This window comes from Saccopteryx leptura, chromosome 12 (genome assembly GCF_036850995.1).
Source record: "Saccopteryx leptura isolate mSacLep1 chromosome 12, mSacLep1_pri_phased_curated, whole genome shotgun sequence".
NCBI lineage: Eukaryota > Metazoa > Chordata > Mammalia > Chiroptera > Emballonuridae > Saccopteryx > Saccopteryx leptura.
In genome coordinates this window covers 49023277-49043938 of record NC_089514.1, presented here as the reverse complement: position 1 = coordinate 49043938, position 20662 = coordinate 49023277, and the positions used below count along the sequence as shown (strand labels likewise).

The 20662-nt window shown below is 34.8% G+C and overlaps 1 protein-coding gene across 1 annotated transcript in view; it reads left to right on the top strand.

Annotated features, from left to right (window-relative positions):
• SEMA3C (semaphorin 3C) overlaps positions 1 to 20662 on the top strand; it is a 213074-nt gene that overhangs the window by 171176 nt on the left and 21236 nt on the right. The window contains exons 14-16 of the mRNA XM_066353947.1: positions 7772 to 7860; positions 11274 to 11315; positions 14412 to 14569. Of these exons, the coding sequence (XP_066210044.1) occupies positions 7772 to 7860; positions 11274 to 11315; positions 14412 to 14569 (289 nt within the window). The remainder of the gene's footprint in view (positions 1 to 7771; positions 7861 to 11273; positions 11316 to 14411; positions 14570 to 20662) is intronic.

Sequence of the window (20662 nt, the reverse complement as noted above, 5' to 3'; positions counted from 1 at the left end):
CATAGCATAGCTGAATGGATAAGAAAACAGGACATGCACATATGCTGTCTTCAAGAGACACACCTTAAAACAAAAGATGCCCAAAGACTGAACGTAAAAGAATGGAAAAAAACATTTCATGCAAATGGAAATGAAAAAAAAGCTAGGGTAGCAATGCTTATATCGAAAAAATGGACTTTAAACAAAGAATATAGTAAGAGATAAAGAAGGCCACTACATAATGATAAAGAGCAATCCAACAGGAAGATATAACTATTATAAATATCTACACATCTAATATAGGAGCACCTAAATATATAAAGCAGACTTTGATGGATATAAAGGATGAGATGAACAGCAATACTATAATAATAGGGGATTTTAATATCCCACTAAAAACACTAGATTGATCCTCAAGAAAGAAAATTAACAAAGAAACAGCAGACTTAAAGGACACACTAGATCAATTCATTTAATAGATATCTTCAGAAGCTTTCACCCTAAAGGAACCAAAAGAGAACACGAATAGCCTCAGCAATCTTAAAAAGGAAGATTAAAGTGGGAGGTATTACACTTCCTGATATCAAGTTATACTACAAGGCCATTGTACTCAAAACAGCCTGGTACTGGCATAAGAACAGGCATATAGATCAATGGAACAAAACAGAGAACCCAGAAATAAACCCACAGACCTATGGACAACTGATATTTGACAAAGGAGGTAAGGGCATACAATGGAGTAAAGACAGCCTCTTTAATAAATGGTATTGGGAAAATTGGACAGCTACCTGCAAAAAAATGAAACTAGACCACCAGCTTACACCATTCACAAAAATAAACTCAAAATGGATAAAAGACTTAAATGTAAGCCATGAAATCATAAGCATCTTAGAAGAAAACATAGGCAGTAAGCTCTCCAACATCTCTCGCAGAGATATATTTGCTGATTTATCTCCACAGCAAGTGAAATAAAAGACAGGATAAACAGCCTGACCTGTGCTGGCGCAGTTTATAAAGCTTCGACCTGGAATGCATAGGTCGCTGGTTCAAAACCCTGGCCTTGCCTGGTCAAGGCACATATGGGAGTTGATGCTTCCTGCTCCTCCCTTCTCTCTCTCTCTCTCTCTCTCTCTCAACTCTCTAAAATGAATAAATAAATAAAGTTAAAAATAAAAGACAGGATAAACAAATGGGACTATATCAAACTGAAAAGGTTTTGCACAGCTGAAGACAGTAAGAACCGAATAAAAAGACAAACTACACAATGGGAGAACATATTTGACAGTACGTGTGATAAGGGGTTAATAACCAAAATTTATAAAGAACTTGTAAATCTCATCACCAGGAAGACAAACAATCCAATGAAAAAATTGGCAAAAGAAATGAATAGACACTTCTCCACAGAGGACATACAGATGGCCAATAGGCATATGAAAAAATGCTCAACATCATTACTTATTAGAGAAATGCAAATTAAAACCACAATGAGATATCACCTCACACCAGTCAGAATGGCGCTCATCAATAAAACAACACAGAATAAGTGCTGGCGAGGATGTGGAGAAAAGGGAACCCTCCTGCACTGCTGGTGGGAATGCAGACTGGTGCAGCCACTGTGGAAAACAGTATGGAGATTCCTCAAAAAATTGAAAATCGAACTGCCTTTTGACCTAGCTATCCCACTTTGAGGAATATACCCTAAGAATACCATAGAACTGTTCCAGAAGGAGAAATGCACCCCCATGTTTATGGCAGCATTATTCACAATAGCGAAGATCTGGAAACAACCCAAGTGTCCGTCAGTGGACGAGTCGATTAAAAAGCTTTGGTACATATATACTATGGAATACTACTCAGCCATAAGAAATGATGACATCGAATCATTTACAATAACATGAATGGACCTTGATAACATTATACGGAGTGAAATAAGTAAATCAGAAAAAACTAAGAACTACATGAACCCATACATAGATGGGACATAAAAATGAAACTCAGAGACGTGGACAAGAATGTGAAGGTAATGGGGGGTTGGGTGGGGGAGTGGTGAGGGGGCGAGGAAGGAGAGAGAGGGGGTGGAGAGAGGGAAGTGGTACAAAGAAAATCAGATATAAGGTGATGGAAGACAATTGGACTTTGGGTGAGGGTTATGCAACATAATCAAATGTCAAAATAATCTAGAGATGTTTTCTCAGAATACATGTATCCTGATTTATCAATGTGACTGCATTAAAATTAATAAAAATAAGATAAAATAAATAAAGGAACTAAAAACATAATAAAAATGTCTTTGAAATATATATTAAAAAAATTTAGTGAAATGAGATAATTAAAATCACTAATGTGGGTTGATAAGCCTACTGTGTTCTTTGTGTATTACCCAAAACACAAGATTTATCTTGCTTGATTCACATAGCAGTGCTTTAATATATTCATGGTGTGCCTATTATCTATACCTCATAGATAAGAAAATTTGGGTTAAGAAAAAAATGGTGACTCAAATGATGTCAAAAGTTTAGTAAATGGCTGAGCCACAAATAAAAAATAATATACACTTATTGAATACATACTATGTACCAGACATCAAGCTAAGCAATTCCCATGTATTATTTATGTACTTTTTATTAATCAGAACTCTTTCAACCGAAAGTGACCATACACCTTACTTAAACTAGTTAAAAAATGTGTTTTTGGCGTTCACCTGGGAAATGCAAGAGGCATCCTCAGACATAGCTAAATTTGAGCTAACATGATGTTGTCAGGAATGTATGTGTGTTCCCATTAAAATGTTATTCATTGAAAAATACGCATTTTAGAATGTCAATAAAGCTCCAAATTACTTATGTCTACATAAAGCCATCTCTGTACTCTTTAATTTGAAGATGCTGATGTAGTTATCTAATGCCTTCCTTCTTGGGGTAGTGAGAATGGCATTCCTTGAATGTACTCACAACATAAATCTTCAGCATATTGCAACAACAATGACTCCAACACTCCAGATTTATGAGTCTCTAGCAGCCCTGATCTCAGGGAGGAAGAGTTTCCACCTCTGGAATTCTCAGGGTGGGCGGGGCCCTGACTTGTTTCCCAGCTCACTCCCTCTGAATCTCAGGGGCAAAGGAATGCCCTTTGGGACCAGCCTGATCATGTGTGTCTCCCTGGAGCTGGGACAGAGTTTGACCATTCCTCAACCATGCAGACTGAAAACAAGAAAGGGGTTGTTACCAGAATGTCTCCTCCTGTTGATATCAAAAGGAGGGGAGGGGATCAGGTACGCCTTACTTACAGATATCCATCACAGAAGGTGTAATTATTATGTACATTGTACACACAAGCCAACTGAGGCTGAAGGAACAAAGGAAGATTATCTGCTTCACTGCACTGTACTGTAGGTATGGTTTCTTTCCCAAGGAAATAAAAACAATATCTCAAATCTGCAGAGCAATAAAAATTATTTATGTTGTTAGTAAATTCACAGAATGCCATTCTCACTACCCTCAGAAGGAAGGATATGATAGCTACAATATCATCATCAAACTAAACACAGACATGACTTTACATAGATAAACATAATTGGGAGTTTTGTGAACATTCTAAAATGCGTATTTTTCAATGAATAACATTTTAATGGGAACACACCTGCTGCTCAAAAAACCATAAATTCTAAACTGTGAACTCTCAAGAGTTACGCCTGTTTCTCTGCATACATACTTGATATAGTGCCTGGCACAGTGAAGATGTTCAATCATTTCTTGTTGAGTCGATGAATGAAAATGAATGGAAGACCATCCAAGTCTACTTATTACTTAGTAGTGAATGACATAGCCCAAGAAGATCTCAAAGCATTTCCATTTAGGAAGGTGAAGGATTTATGAGCATGTTTTGAAAAGAAAATGATAAGTGTCCACCAAGACTGCATTTTGAAGGAAACCACCCCATTAACATGGGCTGCTTGGGGAGGAGCCATGGGCGAGTCCGTATATAGTGACTCTTCCCAAAGCCACAGCTGATTGAAATGATGCTGAATTTGACAACTGAACTGTCAACTAAGTATTGGTTTCTGATGTTTTTTAGTCATGATTAAGTTAGACCAAAGTAAATCTGTCTCCTGAGAATCTAAACTAGAGGTTGTAGGAATTGGTCAGTTTGTTATAGGAGCAGAACTATAAAGACATCAGAGTGCAGCCTGGTAAATGCTGTCCATTCGAATTGGGGTGTTTGTTTCTGAGGCTCCAAGTCTTAGAGATCCTGTGCAGTAACCTAAGTTGCTGATCAACTCCTACAACTATTGCTGTCTTTTAAATAGTCCAGTCCTAGTGAGATGTGGCATCATCGTGAAAAACTGTATGTAGTTCTGAACACCAGCCACTCTTTAGATGGGATAATGCCAAACAGCAAGGTGTCTAGAGAAAGACAGGTGATATAATTTGGATTTTAATTAGAATAAAGTATGCCTAAAGGGAGTGATTATGCTGAGAAAGAGTATTGAAGATATAAAGATAAACTTGGAGGCATGTGAAAAAAGAGATTATATTCTTGGTAGCTGTAGAGGAAAGGCCCATGAGTAAGTGAAACAGGCACTGTTTGTATGCAACTGAAGAAGAATTTTTCAACCTTGTGCTGACATGTGAAGGAGTGATTTTGAATGATAAAATTGTAGTAATAAGTATTGCAGATATTGGCTAATTAGAACTTCTTTTATTTAATGAATATATCATTGTCCAGTTCTATAGAATCTTTTTTAGAAAATAGGGCTAATTATCACAGGTGGGTTTACCATAGCTTTAGAGTTCTTCATTTGTACTTGTTGAAAAAGACTCAAACAACACTGCTTTTATATTTTTGTATTATTTTACTTAAAGAAGGCCCCCAAACTATATAAGTTAAATGTCTCATAAAACCTAGATTAACTGCCACAAACCAGAGCGACTTGTAAATTGTGCAGGTCTCGAGTTGGAACAGTGTGAGATTAGGAAATACACACAGAGAGAAATAGGATGGGATGGGGAGGCCTCCTGTGGGCTGATGGCATACAAGAACAGAGGGGACGCCCTGGCTGGTTGGCTCAGTGGTAGAGCGTCGGCCTGGCATGCAGAAGTCCCAGGCTCGATTCCCAGCCAGGGCACACAGGAGAAGCACCCATCTGCTTCTCCGCCCCTCCCCCTCTCCTTCCTCTCTGTCTCTCACTTCCCCTCCCGCAGCCGAGGCTCCATTGGAGCAGAGATGGCCCGGGCGCTGGGGATGGCTCCTTGGCCTCTGTCCCAGGTGCTAGAGTGGCTCTGGTCGCGGCAGAGCGACGCCCGGGAGGGGCAGAGCATCGCCCCTGGTGGGCGTGCCGGGTGGATCCCGGTCGGGCGCATGCGGGAGTCTGTCTGACTGTCTCTACCCGTTTCCAGCTTCAGAAAAATACAAAAAAAAAAAAAAAAAAAAAAAAAGAACAGAGGGAAACCCCCGCCCGTTGTATTACATAGTATTACATAGTGCAGAGAACAAAAGCCATTTGTAAAACAAGAAATTTTCTAATATGAAGTCACATATCTAAGGTATAAAAAGAGTGTGGGGAAGAGCTTAATCTTAGGCCAAGTCCTAGACTGTAAGGACTTTGTCAGTTTACAGCCTGTCTCCTACAATTAACCACTTTTAATAGTGATGATTAACAATACCACAGGGATTTAAACCTGTTTTCTTCACATTTGAATGACTCTTCTAACTTATGCATAAAAATATTTTAATATGTACAATTATAGTAAGAACGAATATGTTCATTTGTGACACACAGATGAAAGTTGAGTCAATGTAACGATGGTCTCTGCAGAAATGCTAGCTCATAAGTACCAATACCGTCTAAACATAAAAAAGTAAAAAAGTAAAATGGATATTTATTTTCTTGGAAGTCAAATTTAAACGATACATTTTTATCACAGAGCCACTCAGGTAGTCAGATTCAATAAACATTTGTTTCTGAATTTGGGTCTTGTCTTGTGTTTCCCTGATTTCATTTAAACTTCATTTTCAGTATTGTTACCAATACCTACATTTACTTACATTTTTGCAAGAGTTTCAAATATATCTTCCCCTTTAATGATCTTAAAATAAAGTGGCAATTGACTCATCATTACCAGCAAAACAAAAAATAAAATAGGAAGACAAGCAATAAAAAGTGGTGTTCTGGCTTTTATTGCAAAATGAGAAAAAAGCAAGTTTTGCATTATTTTTTTATCAGAACATTTTTATAGCAGCTCTTTGTAATATTATATAAATGGCACAAAACAGTATGTTTGTTGTGAGTTTTCTCAGAAGAAATGATTTGTGTAAAATTGTGCTCTCATAGTAAGTTAGCACTTCGGGTAAAAAGGAGCCAGTTGTCTCATTTGAGAATACTTAATCATTTTCAGAGTTGATGGCTTTATCTTTGGGAACTCCTGTAATCAAGATTTCCTTTCATGTAGTTTTATTTGGGACTGTGGTTAAACATAGTTTCTGCCCAGTCTCTACTCAAGGAAGGTCACTCTGTCATGTGGAATGGCAGGGAGCCTGCCTCACAAGCTGCAGCAGGGAACCATAAAACTCTGTTGTGACTTCTTCTTCTTCAAAAATGTACGACCTTTCTGATAACATGACCGAAAACAAAGATCAAAACACACGCACACATACACATACTGCTGCCCTATCTGTTGTAATTTCAAGGATTTCATTTTCTGGTTGGTTTTATTCTGTGTTCTATTCCTCCAGAGCAGTTTTCACTGCTCTTTGTGATCAACTGTTAATAGGAATTAGGGAACACCTTCAACCACATTCATCAATTTTCAATTGTGACATCTCTGTGCAGCATCCTCAAGTTTTTTTTTCATTTCCAATATATACTTTCATTGCTTATCTTCCAAGAAAGTAGTACATATTGTTACCATGGCTGATTTTAAGGAAGTTAATCAGTGAAACAAAAAATAAATAAAATAAAATCTTTAAATACATTTACAGCCTGTTAGACTTTGGGATTATTATTTATTTTTAATAGTTTGAAATTTCTAAGATCAGGTACTTTGTATCCTCACAAGATTCAAGGACTGTTCTGAAAAAACCTCTAAATTTTGTTTTCTGTATACACTTTTATTATTAGTTGGTTTTTATTTTCTGTATACACTTTTATTATTAGTTGGTTTTTATTTTTTTAGTTGGTAACCTTTTAAAGTAGAGTTTACTTTTTATTGAGAATTATTTTGAATCTTTCAAGTAGGTCCACAAAATAGAAGATAATGTGAAATGGCATCTTTTATGACAGAGGCACTCTTGCCTATGGAAAAGAGAACAATTTGAGATGTGAGATTTGAGATTTGTCATGTTCATCACTAAATGATTCCTAGTTGTAAAGTCCTGTACTACTCAGTTCAAATTAATTCTTTTCATTAACATTTGTCAAAAGAATTTTAAAAATGTTTCAGTATCTGTAATAAGTTACTTTTCCTAATTATAAATTTACAAGTACATGCTCATTAAAAAGAGTAATGATTTGATCTTTATGATACATCTCATTAATTATTTTATTAGAAACATTTTGAAGTAAATGTATTGTTACTTTATTAAATCACTAAAAAAATTTTAATCATTAATTACTAAATCTCTTAAACCTAAAATATATATGATTTATAAGGTAGTATAATTATATGCTTATAAAATATTTATGTGTCATAAGAATAATATTTTAATCTCTCAGCCAGCAATCTTATGTCTGTCTAAGTGTCTTTTTTCCTTTAAAAAAAGTATTGTAACATTTCTATTTCTTTCTTTGACTCAGATCGGGGTACTGTGCAGAAGGTGGTTGTTCTTCCCACTAATAGTTCTGCCAGTGGCGAGCTCATTCTGGAGGAGCTGGAAGTTTTTAAGGTTTGACCATCTCTTCTATTAGTCTTTGATAATGCATGATGAATGAATGGAATTCTTTAACCTTACGGGCACTTTGGAGGACAATGGTATTTTCTAAAGTATCAAATAAATAATATTACAAGTTTTGAAGGTAGAAAACACTAGATAAAATGAGAAATAGGAAACATTTTTCTGAAGTATTTTTATGCATTTAAAAGTATCCTAATATAAAAGCATAGTTTTTTTCCAGCTATCATCATAACTTTAAGAATTTTGCTCCCATTATTTTTTAAAAACGAGTTCTTGTGGTCAAGGTCTAGAAGATTTACCATGAAAAGGCTTTTATCATGTGCTTCACAAACCACTAAAACCCAAATGCTTTCACATTATTGATTGTTAGATAAACTTTCTCATACGTTTCAGCCAGGAATTTCAAGAAAAACTGCTTTGTTTTCTCTTGTTTTATTGCGCTCAATTCAAATGCCACCCTAATTAAGTAAAACAAATGTTGTCTCTTTATCACTCAAAATGTTATGTTCTCTCTGACTTGAGATTTCACTGTATTATTCTTTCTGTACTTGAATTTGGCATTGAAAAAAATTAAAAAGAAAACACAACCAAAAATGACACACAAAGGGCAGTTTTGTCTTATACAACCTGACCTGGTCAGACAGAGTGGCAGCCTGTTCTCTGTGTATCTGCGAACCTGTAGGGCAGATCCTTGGGGTCCTGCGCATCCTTCTCTCCTTAAGGTGAAGGTCATTGTAGTTCAACTGGTCCCTCTAATCAGTATTTGAAATGATGAGGAAAAACACAGATAGAGTTGCTGTGAAAAGGAAAAAATGTTTTGTGTGTGTGTGTGTGTGTGTGTGTGTGTGTGTGTGTGTAACAGAGACAGAGAGAGAGGCAGAGAGAAGGACAGATAGTAACAGACAGGGAGGGAGAGAGATGAGAAACATCAATTCTTCGTTGTGGCTCCTTAGTCTCCTTAGTTGTTCATTGATTGCTTTCTCATATGTGCCTTGATGGAGGTTGGGGGGCTGCAGCAGAGTGAGTGACCCCTTGCTCAAGCCAGTGACCTTGGGCTCAAGGCAGTGACCATGGGGTCATGTCTATGATCCCACTCTCAAGCCAGTGACCCCACGCTCAAGCTGGTGAGCCCATGCACAAGCCAGATGAGCCCGTGCTCAAGCCAGAGACCTTGGGGTTTCAAACCTGGGTCCTCTGTGTCTCGGTTTGATGCTCTATCTACTGGGCCACTGCCTGGTCAGGCTAGGATGAAAAACTTTGACTTGGAATCAATCCTACTCCAGTCTACTATTTCAGCTAACCCAATCAAAAAACATCATCCCACAGACACCAAGGGTAGAGTCAGCCTATAACCGTGTGAAAACAGCATTTCAGAACTCAAGAGCAGAGTATTGCTAGTCCAGTGAGTTGCTTTGCTTAGTGTAGTGGACTCAGAAGTTATTGACTTATTAATATACATTACCACATTACCAAAAATACTGAATTTATATGAATATAAGTAACCAAGATTCAGTGCTGTTAGAATATGTTAATACATTTTAAATGTGAAGGACTATTTTTTTAAAAAAGGAATCAAATAAATATAAAATGTTGAGGAACTCTGGCAAATTTCCCAAGGCTATTAAATTTAGCATTTTTAATGGTAGATGCACTTCATTGTAAATATTTTGTGATTAGTGCTTAAAATTGTGCTCATTAAATGTTAATGTTAAAAGACATTCAGTGCCTTTTCTATACCCTGCTTTGTAAAAAAATTGACTTTTCTAGATTAAGTAGAATCACATTATTTATAGAATGTATATATTTCTCATTCAGTTCAGTAGAGGCAACTTGGTTAGCCAAAATAATATAAAGTACCTTATTCTGGGCTTCCCTTGAAGATGGCAAAAAAATGTCATATTGCAGCACTTCATTTTTAGTGCTGAAATATCTTTTTTCTTTCTTTCTTTTTTTTTTTTTTTGATTATCAGGAAATGTTAATTAAGTGAGTTTGACATAAACTCAAACATATATGTATGGAAAGGTCTTAAAGAAACGTGAGTTCTGATCATGTGCTAACTACTTATGGTCTGTTATATGAGTTATGCTGGTGTTATCACAAAGAATAAACTCTCAGTGGAAAAATAGAGTCAGTCAAAATGCATGTGGGAGACATCAGCCCAAGAGAAAGACTAAAAAAGTGAGCTTTCTTACGGATGCGTGTGCCAGTGATTGATATGGCTCGATTGAGAGATACGGCTCCCAAATACAGTTACTGTCTTCAGCATGGTGTTTGTGTCACATTTTCTGAGGTGAGGTAAAAATAATTAGGTGTGTATGATATACTGTGATGGGCATGTCAGGAAATAATGCATTTAACTTGGAAAAATTTCTTAGTTAAGTGTCACACTGATATACTGCAGAAAATTCGATATAACTTTTAAAAACCAGGCACTTTGTTCAGAACCCCAATCTATTATTTTAATCCTCTGTTCAGAAAATATGTCCAGCATCCTTAAATTTAACTTGAATTGGAGGTACAATTATTTGAAGTTGCCTGCATAGATAAGTTGCAATACTGTCTTTTGTATGTGTGTATGGTGCTAAGCGATGATCAAAAAGTTGCAATAGAGTGTTTAGAGATGCCACCATTTTAGCTTTTAAATGTAAGAACCCACAACTCCAGAAAGTAAAATCATTGCGAGCACAGTTGATTTTGAGAGTTTGCTCCCACTTGAGTTAATCAAAATTTCACAGAACTTCATCAGGTTATCACAAGTCTAATTTTTAATCTTTAAATACAACTAATAATAATTAAGAAGTAAAGTTATGAATAGAGTGATTTTCAAAAAGGATTACTATTTCAAAAAATTCTCAGGTTTTTTCACTAATTTATATTTATCAAAAGAAGATTCCCTAACAATATTACTTCACATGCAACAACAAAAAAACTAATAAGAATGCTTTAGGCTAATACATCTTTCTAAAGCAGTGTATGTTGTTCAGCAAGGGGGTCAACAGTGTCTCATGCAGAGTGCTGTGTTGTGGAATAGGGGGGTGCCATTCTGTAGCCCCCACACAAGTACCCAGATTTAATCCTAAATTATTCATAGGATACAATAGTCTAAGATACACTTTTTTCAATTCTCTCAAATTTTTATTTTTTCTAGTGGTTATATTGATATATGTGTTATAATTGCAGCCTTTATTTTTTAGCTTAGGCATATATTTGTGTAACAAATCCATCCTTAGTCCCAACAGAGAAAATGTATTATAGACAAGTATTGTTAGACTTTGAAAATATATATGCATTTAGAGAAAAAGGATGATTTCTTGAATTTCAACAAAAAGAGAAAAAATTTAAATGCAAAATCCTATTTAATGATTATTTGAGCAACTAACATAATGGTTTTCTAATTTTTCAGAATCGTGGTCCTATAACAACAATGAAAATTTCATCTAAAAAGGTAAAATCAAACCCATTTTTATTTTCTTTGCATGTAAAAAATTTTACTACTATAAGAAGATATATAATTTCTAAACAATTAATGTTTGTATTAGCTAAATAATTCTGTTTACAGGATAGCACAAAATCACCTTTAGTATTGATAGGTAGAACATACATATATATGTACAGCAAGATATTTCAACATTTTTTTATATCCTATATTGTCAAATATTACTGTGTGTGAAGCCAACCAAAATAAAAATAAACTTTCTGAAGGAAGGATTTAGCACAAATTTGGCTACTGTAACATCACAAACATTCTCAGGGGCTCGGAAGGAATAATCAGTCCGCTTTTGAGTTCCGCTGCCGTCACACATTTCAAATGTGCAGTGCATGTTTTTATGCTTATTTCTAAGGAAATGCTATTTTAAGGGCTATACATTTATTTAAAACAATATAAATGTTTCATATCTAAGCCAAATCCACATTCAGGATTTGGGGACAAAATGTTAGACTATGATGATCAGGCATATTTCATCTTCATGCCTGCACATGTGAATACACAAGGGTCCCGGGCGGAAGAGTCCACTTTCTGTCTTCCTATGTGCAAAATATGCACCTCTCCATCTCCCAGAGGTACCCCAAACAGAGCTTCTAAGGGCCAGAGTAGTATAATCAAGAATGGATGCATGCATTTGAATACCAACCTGACGATAAACTACACAAGTCATTTAACTTCACTACACTAAGTTTCTCTCTTTGCAAGGCAATGCTTTTCTCAAGAATTAATTTATATAAATTGCCTAAAATAAAGTGGGTCTTTGGTAACTGCTGTTGAGAGCCTAAGACTTATTTTTCTTGGAATAGAGAATAAAGGTTTTATGTGTTAGTACAACTGATGACATAACTTTCGTTTTCTTCACCATATTTGGTCTCTTACAGATGAACAAGTAATCCACAGTCAGTCTTGTACTATTTTTCATTTGCCCAATTTTAGGAACAAAATTAAAGAGCTCATCTGTAAAAATGTTTGCATGGTGCATAACAAACATTTTCCCAAGTAACGAGCCATTTGTCATTTTCCCAGTGTCCTCTTAGGGAGCTGATCCCTAGTCAGAACTGTCTTTGAAGTCAGCAGTAGGGAAGTCCTTTGTATACCGCAGTTTAATGGAAAGAGAAAGCTTAGAGTAAAATTCAAAATGCACACAAGCCATTTGTATGGCATAGTAGTAGTAGACTATACAATTACAGGTTTCAACTTGTAATTCAACTTGTGAACTTCCTGATTTATTCCATTAAAATTGCAATATACAATACACACACACAGAAAAACTGATTATTATATATCTTCAACATTATGTTTCATTAAATCAGTTAGATAGAGAGCAGGGTGTAATTACTTGATATTTGGGGGAATTCATTTGGCCAGCTGCCTACTGTGTTAATTTTATAGTGCAAAAAAAACTACAGTTTGCCAATGGTTATATATACACACATATATATAATAAATGTGTATATTTAATGACTTTAGTACCTTCCCTAGTGCTCAAACTATTTTATTGTCCATTTTATGCTACTTTATTCTCTAATTTATTCTTGCATTCTATATAGCAGGAAATAGTTGTATTAGTAAAAAATACCATTTCTAGAGTGAAACTATCTGTATTCTTTTCTCAAATAAACCAGTTTTCTCAAAGTTTTTAAGTAGAACTGATGTATTTATTATATTATTTATTACCCAATAAACACCCTTTTGATTGTTTCCATGGAAATGATTATTGTCAAAACATGCAGTTGTTTTTTTATGGTTTGATGTCTCAGCCAAGGATCCTGAAGATCCATATTTATCAGCCCAATTTCTGAAAAGTTAATTGATCTGAATAATTATTTTATCTTAGACACAGAGTGAAATGTGATTCAAGTGATTTATTAGACTTGAAAATTTATTAATTGATATTTAATTGACAGTTTGCTCATCTGCTACTGTTATTTAACTTTCACTGAGCTCTTGGGTGTCAGAAACTATTCAAAGCATTTTATGTGGACTTAGCTAGCTCTTGCACTTAGTTCTAACAAAAACTCTATATGGTAGATGCTCTGTTATCCCAGTTTTATCAAAGAGGAAGCTGAGATTCAGAAAGGTTACTCAGGATATTTTTTGGTGAGCCAGGATTTGAATCTTGTAAGTATGCCTCCACAGCCGGCTGGATCAATGATGTTCCCATTGCTTTATTTTTTACAAGCATTTTTATATATGATAAACATTATATATATATGAATATGTGTAGATGTATGTGTGCATGCACGAGAATGTTCAGATGAATGTATTCAAGTTCCAGCTTAGAGATCTATGCTAACTTAATTATAAATCAGTCTTTTGTAAAATATTTAGTATCAGACACTTATCCCTTCAACTCCTGAGAAACGTTTTATGCTCAGCTAAAGGAACTAGAGCAGCATCATAAAAAATTCCTGACACCCTACAAAATGAAAGATTAAATCTTTATGACTTAGAGTACTCAGTAGCTCTGGATATACAGAAAGTTTAAGACATGCCTCAGTATAAATACTGGTATTCTTCTACATAATTTAAAAATTCCTCTAATAAGAAATATGTTGTTTTTAAAGGCATATGAAAACAATTTTTAATTTTATGTACTACTATCTACTTTTGCTTCTAAACTTAAATGCCTTGTATTTTAGACTTCATTTTTTCAAATTGACGTGATGGGTTGCCAGACTTGAATAAAGACGCCGCCTTGTGCTTTGCTAAGAGGCAGCATTCAAAGAAAAAAGCAAACACCAGAATTTAAATCTGTAACATGTTAGCTCAAATCTGAGAGAACAATGAAGCCCAATGTCTAAAACACATTGCCATTCTCCATGGTGCCCTGAGCTTTTTTCTTTAAACAGGAAAGTGGTAATGTTATAGGCATATTAACATAGGAAAATTCTATTTATTTTGGCTTTATCCCCTTCTGGACTTTGCTTCCCATTTCTAGTCTATTTTCAAAATGAATCCAAGGGTTTGTGGTCGTGTATTATAATGTGTCCCTGCTTAAAGTCCTCTTTTAACATCCACATCTGAAATAAATCATCATCATTCTTCTAACAGCAACAGTTATATGTGAGCTCCAATGAAGGGGTTTCCCAAGTATCTCTGCATCGCTGCCACATCTACGGCACGGCCTGCGCCGACTGCTGCCTGGCACGGGACCCGTATTGCGCCTGGGATGGCCACTCTTGCTCTAGGTTCTACCCAACTGGGAAGCGGTGAGTACTGAGCATTCAGCTGAAGATCAGAACGGATGTCACCAGACAGCTGTGCTACACTTTAAAACCAGTGCTACAGCAGCAGACATGGTTAGCACTGCATGGAACTTTAGATTGAGGAAGGTGGCAGTGCTTTTATAACTGAGATTCTCAAGGCTACATTAACTAGAAAATTTGGAAATTTTCTTTTCTTTTTTTAAGGCACCTCCGTAACATAATCTCCTACCTGTGGTTCATCAAATATTTCAAGCAGCATTTATCCTGGTTTTTATTTTCACTTTACCTAATATTTTTATCATCTTTGGTTCTATAAGCTTGATTAAGTATATCCTTAAATCCCACCTTCCTAGGATTTCCCTAGGCCACTTAATTCTCCTGTAATCAAATGCTTGTGCTAGTTTGGGCGAAAGGAACATTGCTGCTGGATGGCTACCCTGAGTTTCCTTCAAAACCTGATGACCGTACTTAACCCTGTAAAATGGTGAGCACCTGGTTGCCGGTTAGATGAAGAGACTAAGGCAGTCTGAGGCGGAGGGTCTTCTATCCAAGCAGACACTTAGGCAGGAAACTCTGTACCAGCTTGCATCAGTTTGGAAAAGGACCACCAGAAGTGAAATTGTAGCACAAATAACATGTAGAATTTGATGATGTTTTATAGCTGCTTTATTCTCTGTCATAGATACAAGCCTTTAAGGACATTGACAGTTTAAACAATCCTTGCACTTATGCACATCAAGGTTATTTTGATGCTTTTATCCATTAGTTCAACAAACTTGAATCATGGGACAATTATTTGCCAGGCAATGTTCTAGAGCTAGGTATATCACTCTAAGAATAACAACAAAGAAGACAAAAATTTCTGCCTTGGATAATAAATTCTAAAGGGGGAAGACAGACAATAAACAAATAAGGAAACCCTCTAGCATATCAAAAAGTGAGAAGGTCTACAAATTTTAAAAGGCAAAGAAGACAGATAAGGAAGCAGGGGTTGCAGTGTTAAGTGCATGAGCAGGGGAGGCCTTACTGAGGATGTGATATCTGAACCAGGATTTCAATGTGGAAAGGAATGATACCATGGCATTATTTGGGATTTATTAATAATCGCATTTCAAAGAGAGGGACCTGAAATCCTTAAAGTTGAATTGAAATAAAAAAGTATGGGGGCCGCATTGAACGTGTGAGTGATAACATTTGACTTTGGTTTAATGAGATCATCTAGTTGGGTTTGTCTGGGATTGCAGCTCTGAGGAAGGAGGAGGATAAGGGGAGAGAAGCTTCGGGCAGGCCAGTCTAATGGTCCAGGTGAGACATAGTGGGGACTTGCACAGGGTTGATAGAGGTGGATGTGGCAAAAGTGGTCTGATTCTGAATGGAGGTCACAAAATATGCTGATTTATTAAATGTGGGACGTTAAAGAAATAGAGGCCTCAAAAACGAGCCAAGTTCTCAGAACTGAACATTAGAAATATGTAGATGGGATTTAATGAGAAAGAAGACTGTGGAAGGAGTAGGTATGTGGGGATAAAGTTGGTAAGTTAATAGTGCCTATGAGATATTCAAGTAGATATGTTGAGTAGGCAGTTAGAAATATGAATCTGGAGTAGAGAGGAGTGGCCTGGGCTAGAGAATTTGAAAATCTTTTATATTTACACTTATGAGATATAAAGAGAACTCCCATTCTTTAAACCAGGAGTCTTTAGTATCTGTGTTCTAAGACCCAGGTTCCTCCATGTCTTTTGAAGATTTAGTTAGGAGGTCTATAGCTTCTTTTGATGTCTACATGTAATTTATGGACTTCATTACCCTGAGATCTTCTCTCTGTACTGGGTTGAAGGTCTGAGCTGGACAAAGTGTGCGGCAAGCAAATACTAAATGTATTCTGAAATTATTTTTGTGGACATTGTATTTTCAACCATATTTGTTTTTCCATTCAATTATGATAGCAGTTATATTTCAAAAGTACTTCCAGACTGTTTGTAAGGCAATAGGTTTTGTTTTTTGTTTGTTTGTTTTTTCTTTATGGTAAGTCATTCTAAAAGTTGGCATCTGTAAAACCTGGAATGCAGTCTTCAGACTATTGAATAGATTTTGTGCTGAAAGAAGATGAAGCCCTGTACTTTCTAAGAAAGAAGGTGATGTGGGGAGCACATCTTCCCATGGTTGTGTAAGCATACCAGCCTCTTCTGTCAGATGATAGAACTGGAGATTCACACTCCTTCCCTGTAAAATTCTCAGACCTTGACTTTGACAAAACAAGTATTCTTTTTTTAACAAAGGAATATTTCTCAAATAAAATTCTATATTATATGTAGACTATTAATGCATATTTCTGATATATTTTAAGTTCTCATATTCTCTCACCTATTACAACCCCAGTTATTCTTTCTAAGACATATTCATGATATAAATTCCACATGTCATCATAATATCACAAATCATGATTATAATCATGTTCCCTCTATAAACAAAGAACTGAAACTGTCTTGCAGTTCTTTAATGTTACAATGTGGTGCCTGGTATTAAATCATATATCATGAGTTTGCTGTTAGAACTAATTAATGAAGTTGGAGAATACAATATCAATATACAAAAATCTGTTACATTTCTATTCACTAATAACAAACTATAAGAAAGAGAAATTGAGAAAAGTCTCATTACAGGTTCATCAAAAAGACTAAAATACCTACGAATAAACTTAATCAAGGAGGTGACATATCTGCACACTGAAAATTATGACAAGATGAAAGAAATTGAAAATGATACAAATAAAATATATATTTGTGCTCATGGATTAGAAATTTAATATTGTAAAATTTCCATACTATCTAAAGTAGTCTACAGATTCAAATCAATACCTGTCAAAATACCAATGCCATTTTTCTCAGAAATATAACAAACAATCCTAAAATTTGTATAAAATCACAAAATCTAGAGAAAGAACAAAGCCGGAGGCATCACACTTCCTGATTTCAAACTGTATTACAAAGTTATAGTAATCAAAACAGTATTGTATTGGTATAAAAACAGACACATAGTCAGTAGAACAGAATAAAGAGTCCAGGAATAAGCCTACCTATTTATGGTCAATTAATTTATGGTGAGGAGCCAAGAATATGTGTAAAGGATAGTATTTTCAATAAATGATGTTAGGAAAATTGGACGGCCACATGCAAAACAATAAAACTGGATCACTGATCTTTCACATACACAAAAATTAACTCCAAATAGGTTAAACACTTGAATATAAGTCCTGAAGCCACAAAATTCCTAGAAGAAAAGTAGAACAAGAAAATATTGGTCTTGGTGATGAGTTTTTGTATCATACTCCAAAACCAGGGCAACAAAAGCAAAAATAAACAATTATGAATACATCAAACTATAAAGCTTCTGCACAGGACACAAAAAAATCATCAACAAGGTATAAAGGCAAGCTACCGAATGGGAGAAAATATTTGCAAATTATATATCTGATATTGGGTTAATATGCAAATATATAAAAACTTCATACAAGTCAATAGCTAAAAAATAATCCAATTAAATAATGGTCAGAAGATCTAAATAGACATTTTCAAAGAAGACATAACAGACAGCTAACAGGCACATGAAAAGATGCTCAACATCACTAATCTCAGGGAAATGCAAATCAAACTGCAATGAGATATCACCTGTTAGAATCGCTAGTATCAAAAAGACAAGAAATACCAAGTGTTAATGAGGATATAGAGAAAAGGAGATCCTTCTGAGATTTGAAATTGGCACATCACTATAGAAAACAGTATGCAGTTTCCTCAAAAAAAAAATAGAACTACAATATAATCAACAACTCCACTTCTGGGTATTTTATCAAAGAAAGCAAAAACATTAATCCAAAAAGATATATGCACCTTTATGTTTATTGCAGCATTTTTTTCAGTTATTGATTTTGTGTGTATACTAATATATATACACTATGGAATAGAATTCAGCCATAAAAAGAGTGAAATCTTGTCATTTGTGACAATAAAGTTGCACCTTGAGGGCATTATGCTAAGCGAAATAAGTCAGACAGAGAAAAACAAGTACCATATTATCTCACTTATATGTGGAATTTTAAAAACAACTAACCGAGTTCATAGATATTGATAATAGACTAGTAGTTGCCAAAAGAGATAGTTGGAGGCTGGGAGATATGAGTGAAGTGGACCAAAAGGTAAAAACTTAGTTATAAAATAATTCACGAGGGTGAAATGCACAATATGGTGACTGTAGTTAATAATACTTGTGTTGAATATTTGAGAATTGCTATCTTAAAAGTTGTCACAAGAAAAAAAATGCAACTATATATGGTTATAGATAATGACTTACGGTGTTGATCATTTTGCAATATATACTTATATGGAAAAATTGCATTTTACAACTGAAATTTATGTCAGTTTAACTTCAAAAAAAAAATACAGTACAAACAACAAAAATCATGTACCATGGGATAGGAAGGGGTAGCCATGTAAAAAGCTATTTTGGTGATCTCTAGCAATGTCCTAAGTATCTCACAAAGAGATAAAAATGCGATGTATATGGTATCCCTGGCCTACCCGTATTCATCTTTGGTTCACACACTGGAAGTTTTATTAAAGTGTCTATACTATTTAAATTCTCCAAATTATTTCTAAACTTAGTGAAAGCAAAGCATATTTATTGAATGAATTAACTATTTCCTAAATTCCCATATGTAGTATGCATTTTTTTTCTTTAGAGATTAAATACTAATGATAAAAATGCTCGTTTGGAGAATTTTCCACATTGATTTTCTTTAATAGTGTTAACTTGCCTGGTTTTATTCCAGTTGTAATGTCTACCTGGAACAAAATCACACAGAGAAATTCATTGGAATGAAATAAAAACATGTCTTTTGTGTAGAAAAGAGAAATAGAGTTCTTGGAAATCAATGGAGTCCATACTTTGACATAGCGTTGTTATATATCATTGGCTCAGTAGTTTCTCTTTTTAAAAGAATTTGTTCATAGTAAACAATATAAGCATTTTTTCCTCTTCACCCTCAGGTATCTTAAATATTTGGACATTTGTATCAAATAATGCAATTTAGACTAAATGTTATTTATTCTGGATTCAGATATGTAGTTAGAAATTTTATTTTAAGACAGGATAATCAGTTCAATCTTCAAGTAAATATCTGTTTTTTTATACCAGAAAATTATTTCATTGTTTAGCCAAAAGAATAGACTATAATAGAAGGAACATTGGCAACTTGAGACAACTCCCAAATCCTACATGCAATATAATATTATTCTGTCTGCAAACATGCTTTTGTGATATGATATGAATGCCTTATAGAAAATCTATACATACAGAATGTTCAGATGAAACCATAATGATTTTTTTGACTTTTAATGACTGAAAGCTCTGTGATACTGTAAATTCAGATTGCCCAGTTTGAAGGTTCGCATACTTGGGTAAACCATAACATAGTGCTGATCAAAGAAAAGTAAATTTAACCACTGTGATGTTATATTGCTTGTCTTGATGGCTAAAAATTACCAGTTTAGCCATAAAAACTCTCACGTGGTACTCATCTGATACACACTCACAAGCCAGCTGATAGTAAATAATGCTGTGACTTAAATATATAGCAAATGTAACGCAGTAAAAATCTGATAAAGTAACTATTCTAGAGCTCAGCTATAATCATATTTTCTGAGAACAGTGATTTCCACTAATTTGTGTTTGTTTGATTGTATAGAAATTTATACTTAAATAAAGATCATATGGCTTATTTTGAAAAAGATTTCCTTAAATGACACAAAATTTTATGCCTATACTTCCATAAATAGATGTGTATAAACCAATGAGTTTATAAACTATTAAGAGTTTGCTATAACCTTAAAATAAATTTTTTATTTCATTATCAATAACTTTGAGATTGGTTTTGTTTTATAAATGTGATAATTCCTGAGTTATTTTAATATATTTTTTCTTCTTACTGAATATTTTAATTTATCTTTAAGGATAAAAATATTGAGAGACTTGGACCCAGGTTTGAAACCCCGAGCTTGCCGGCTTGAGCGTGGGCTCACCAGCTTGAGTGCAGGGTTGCCG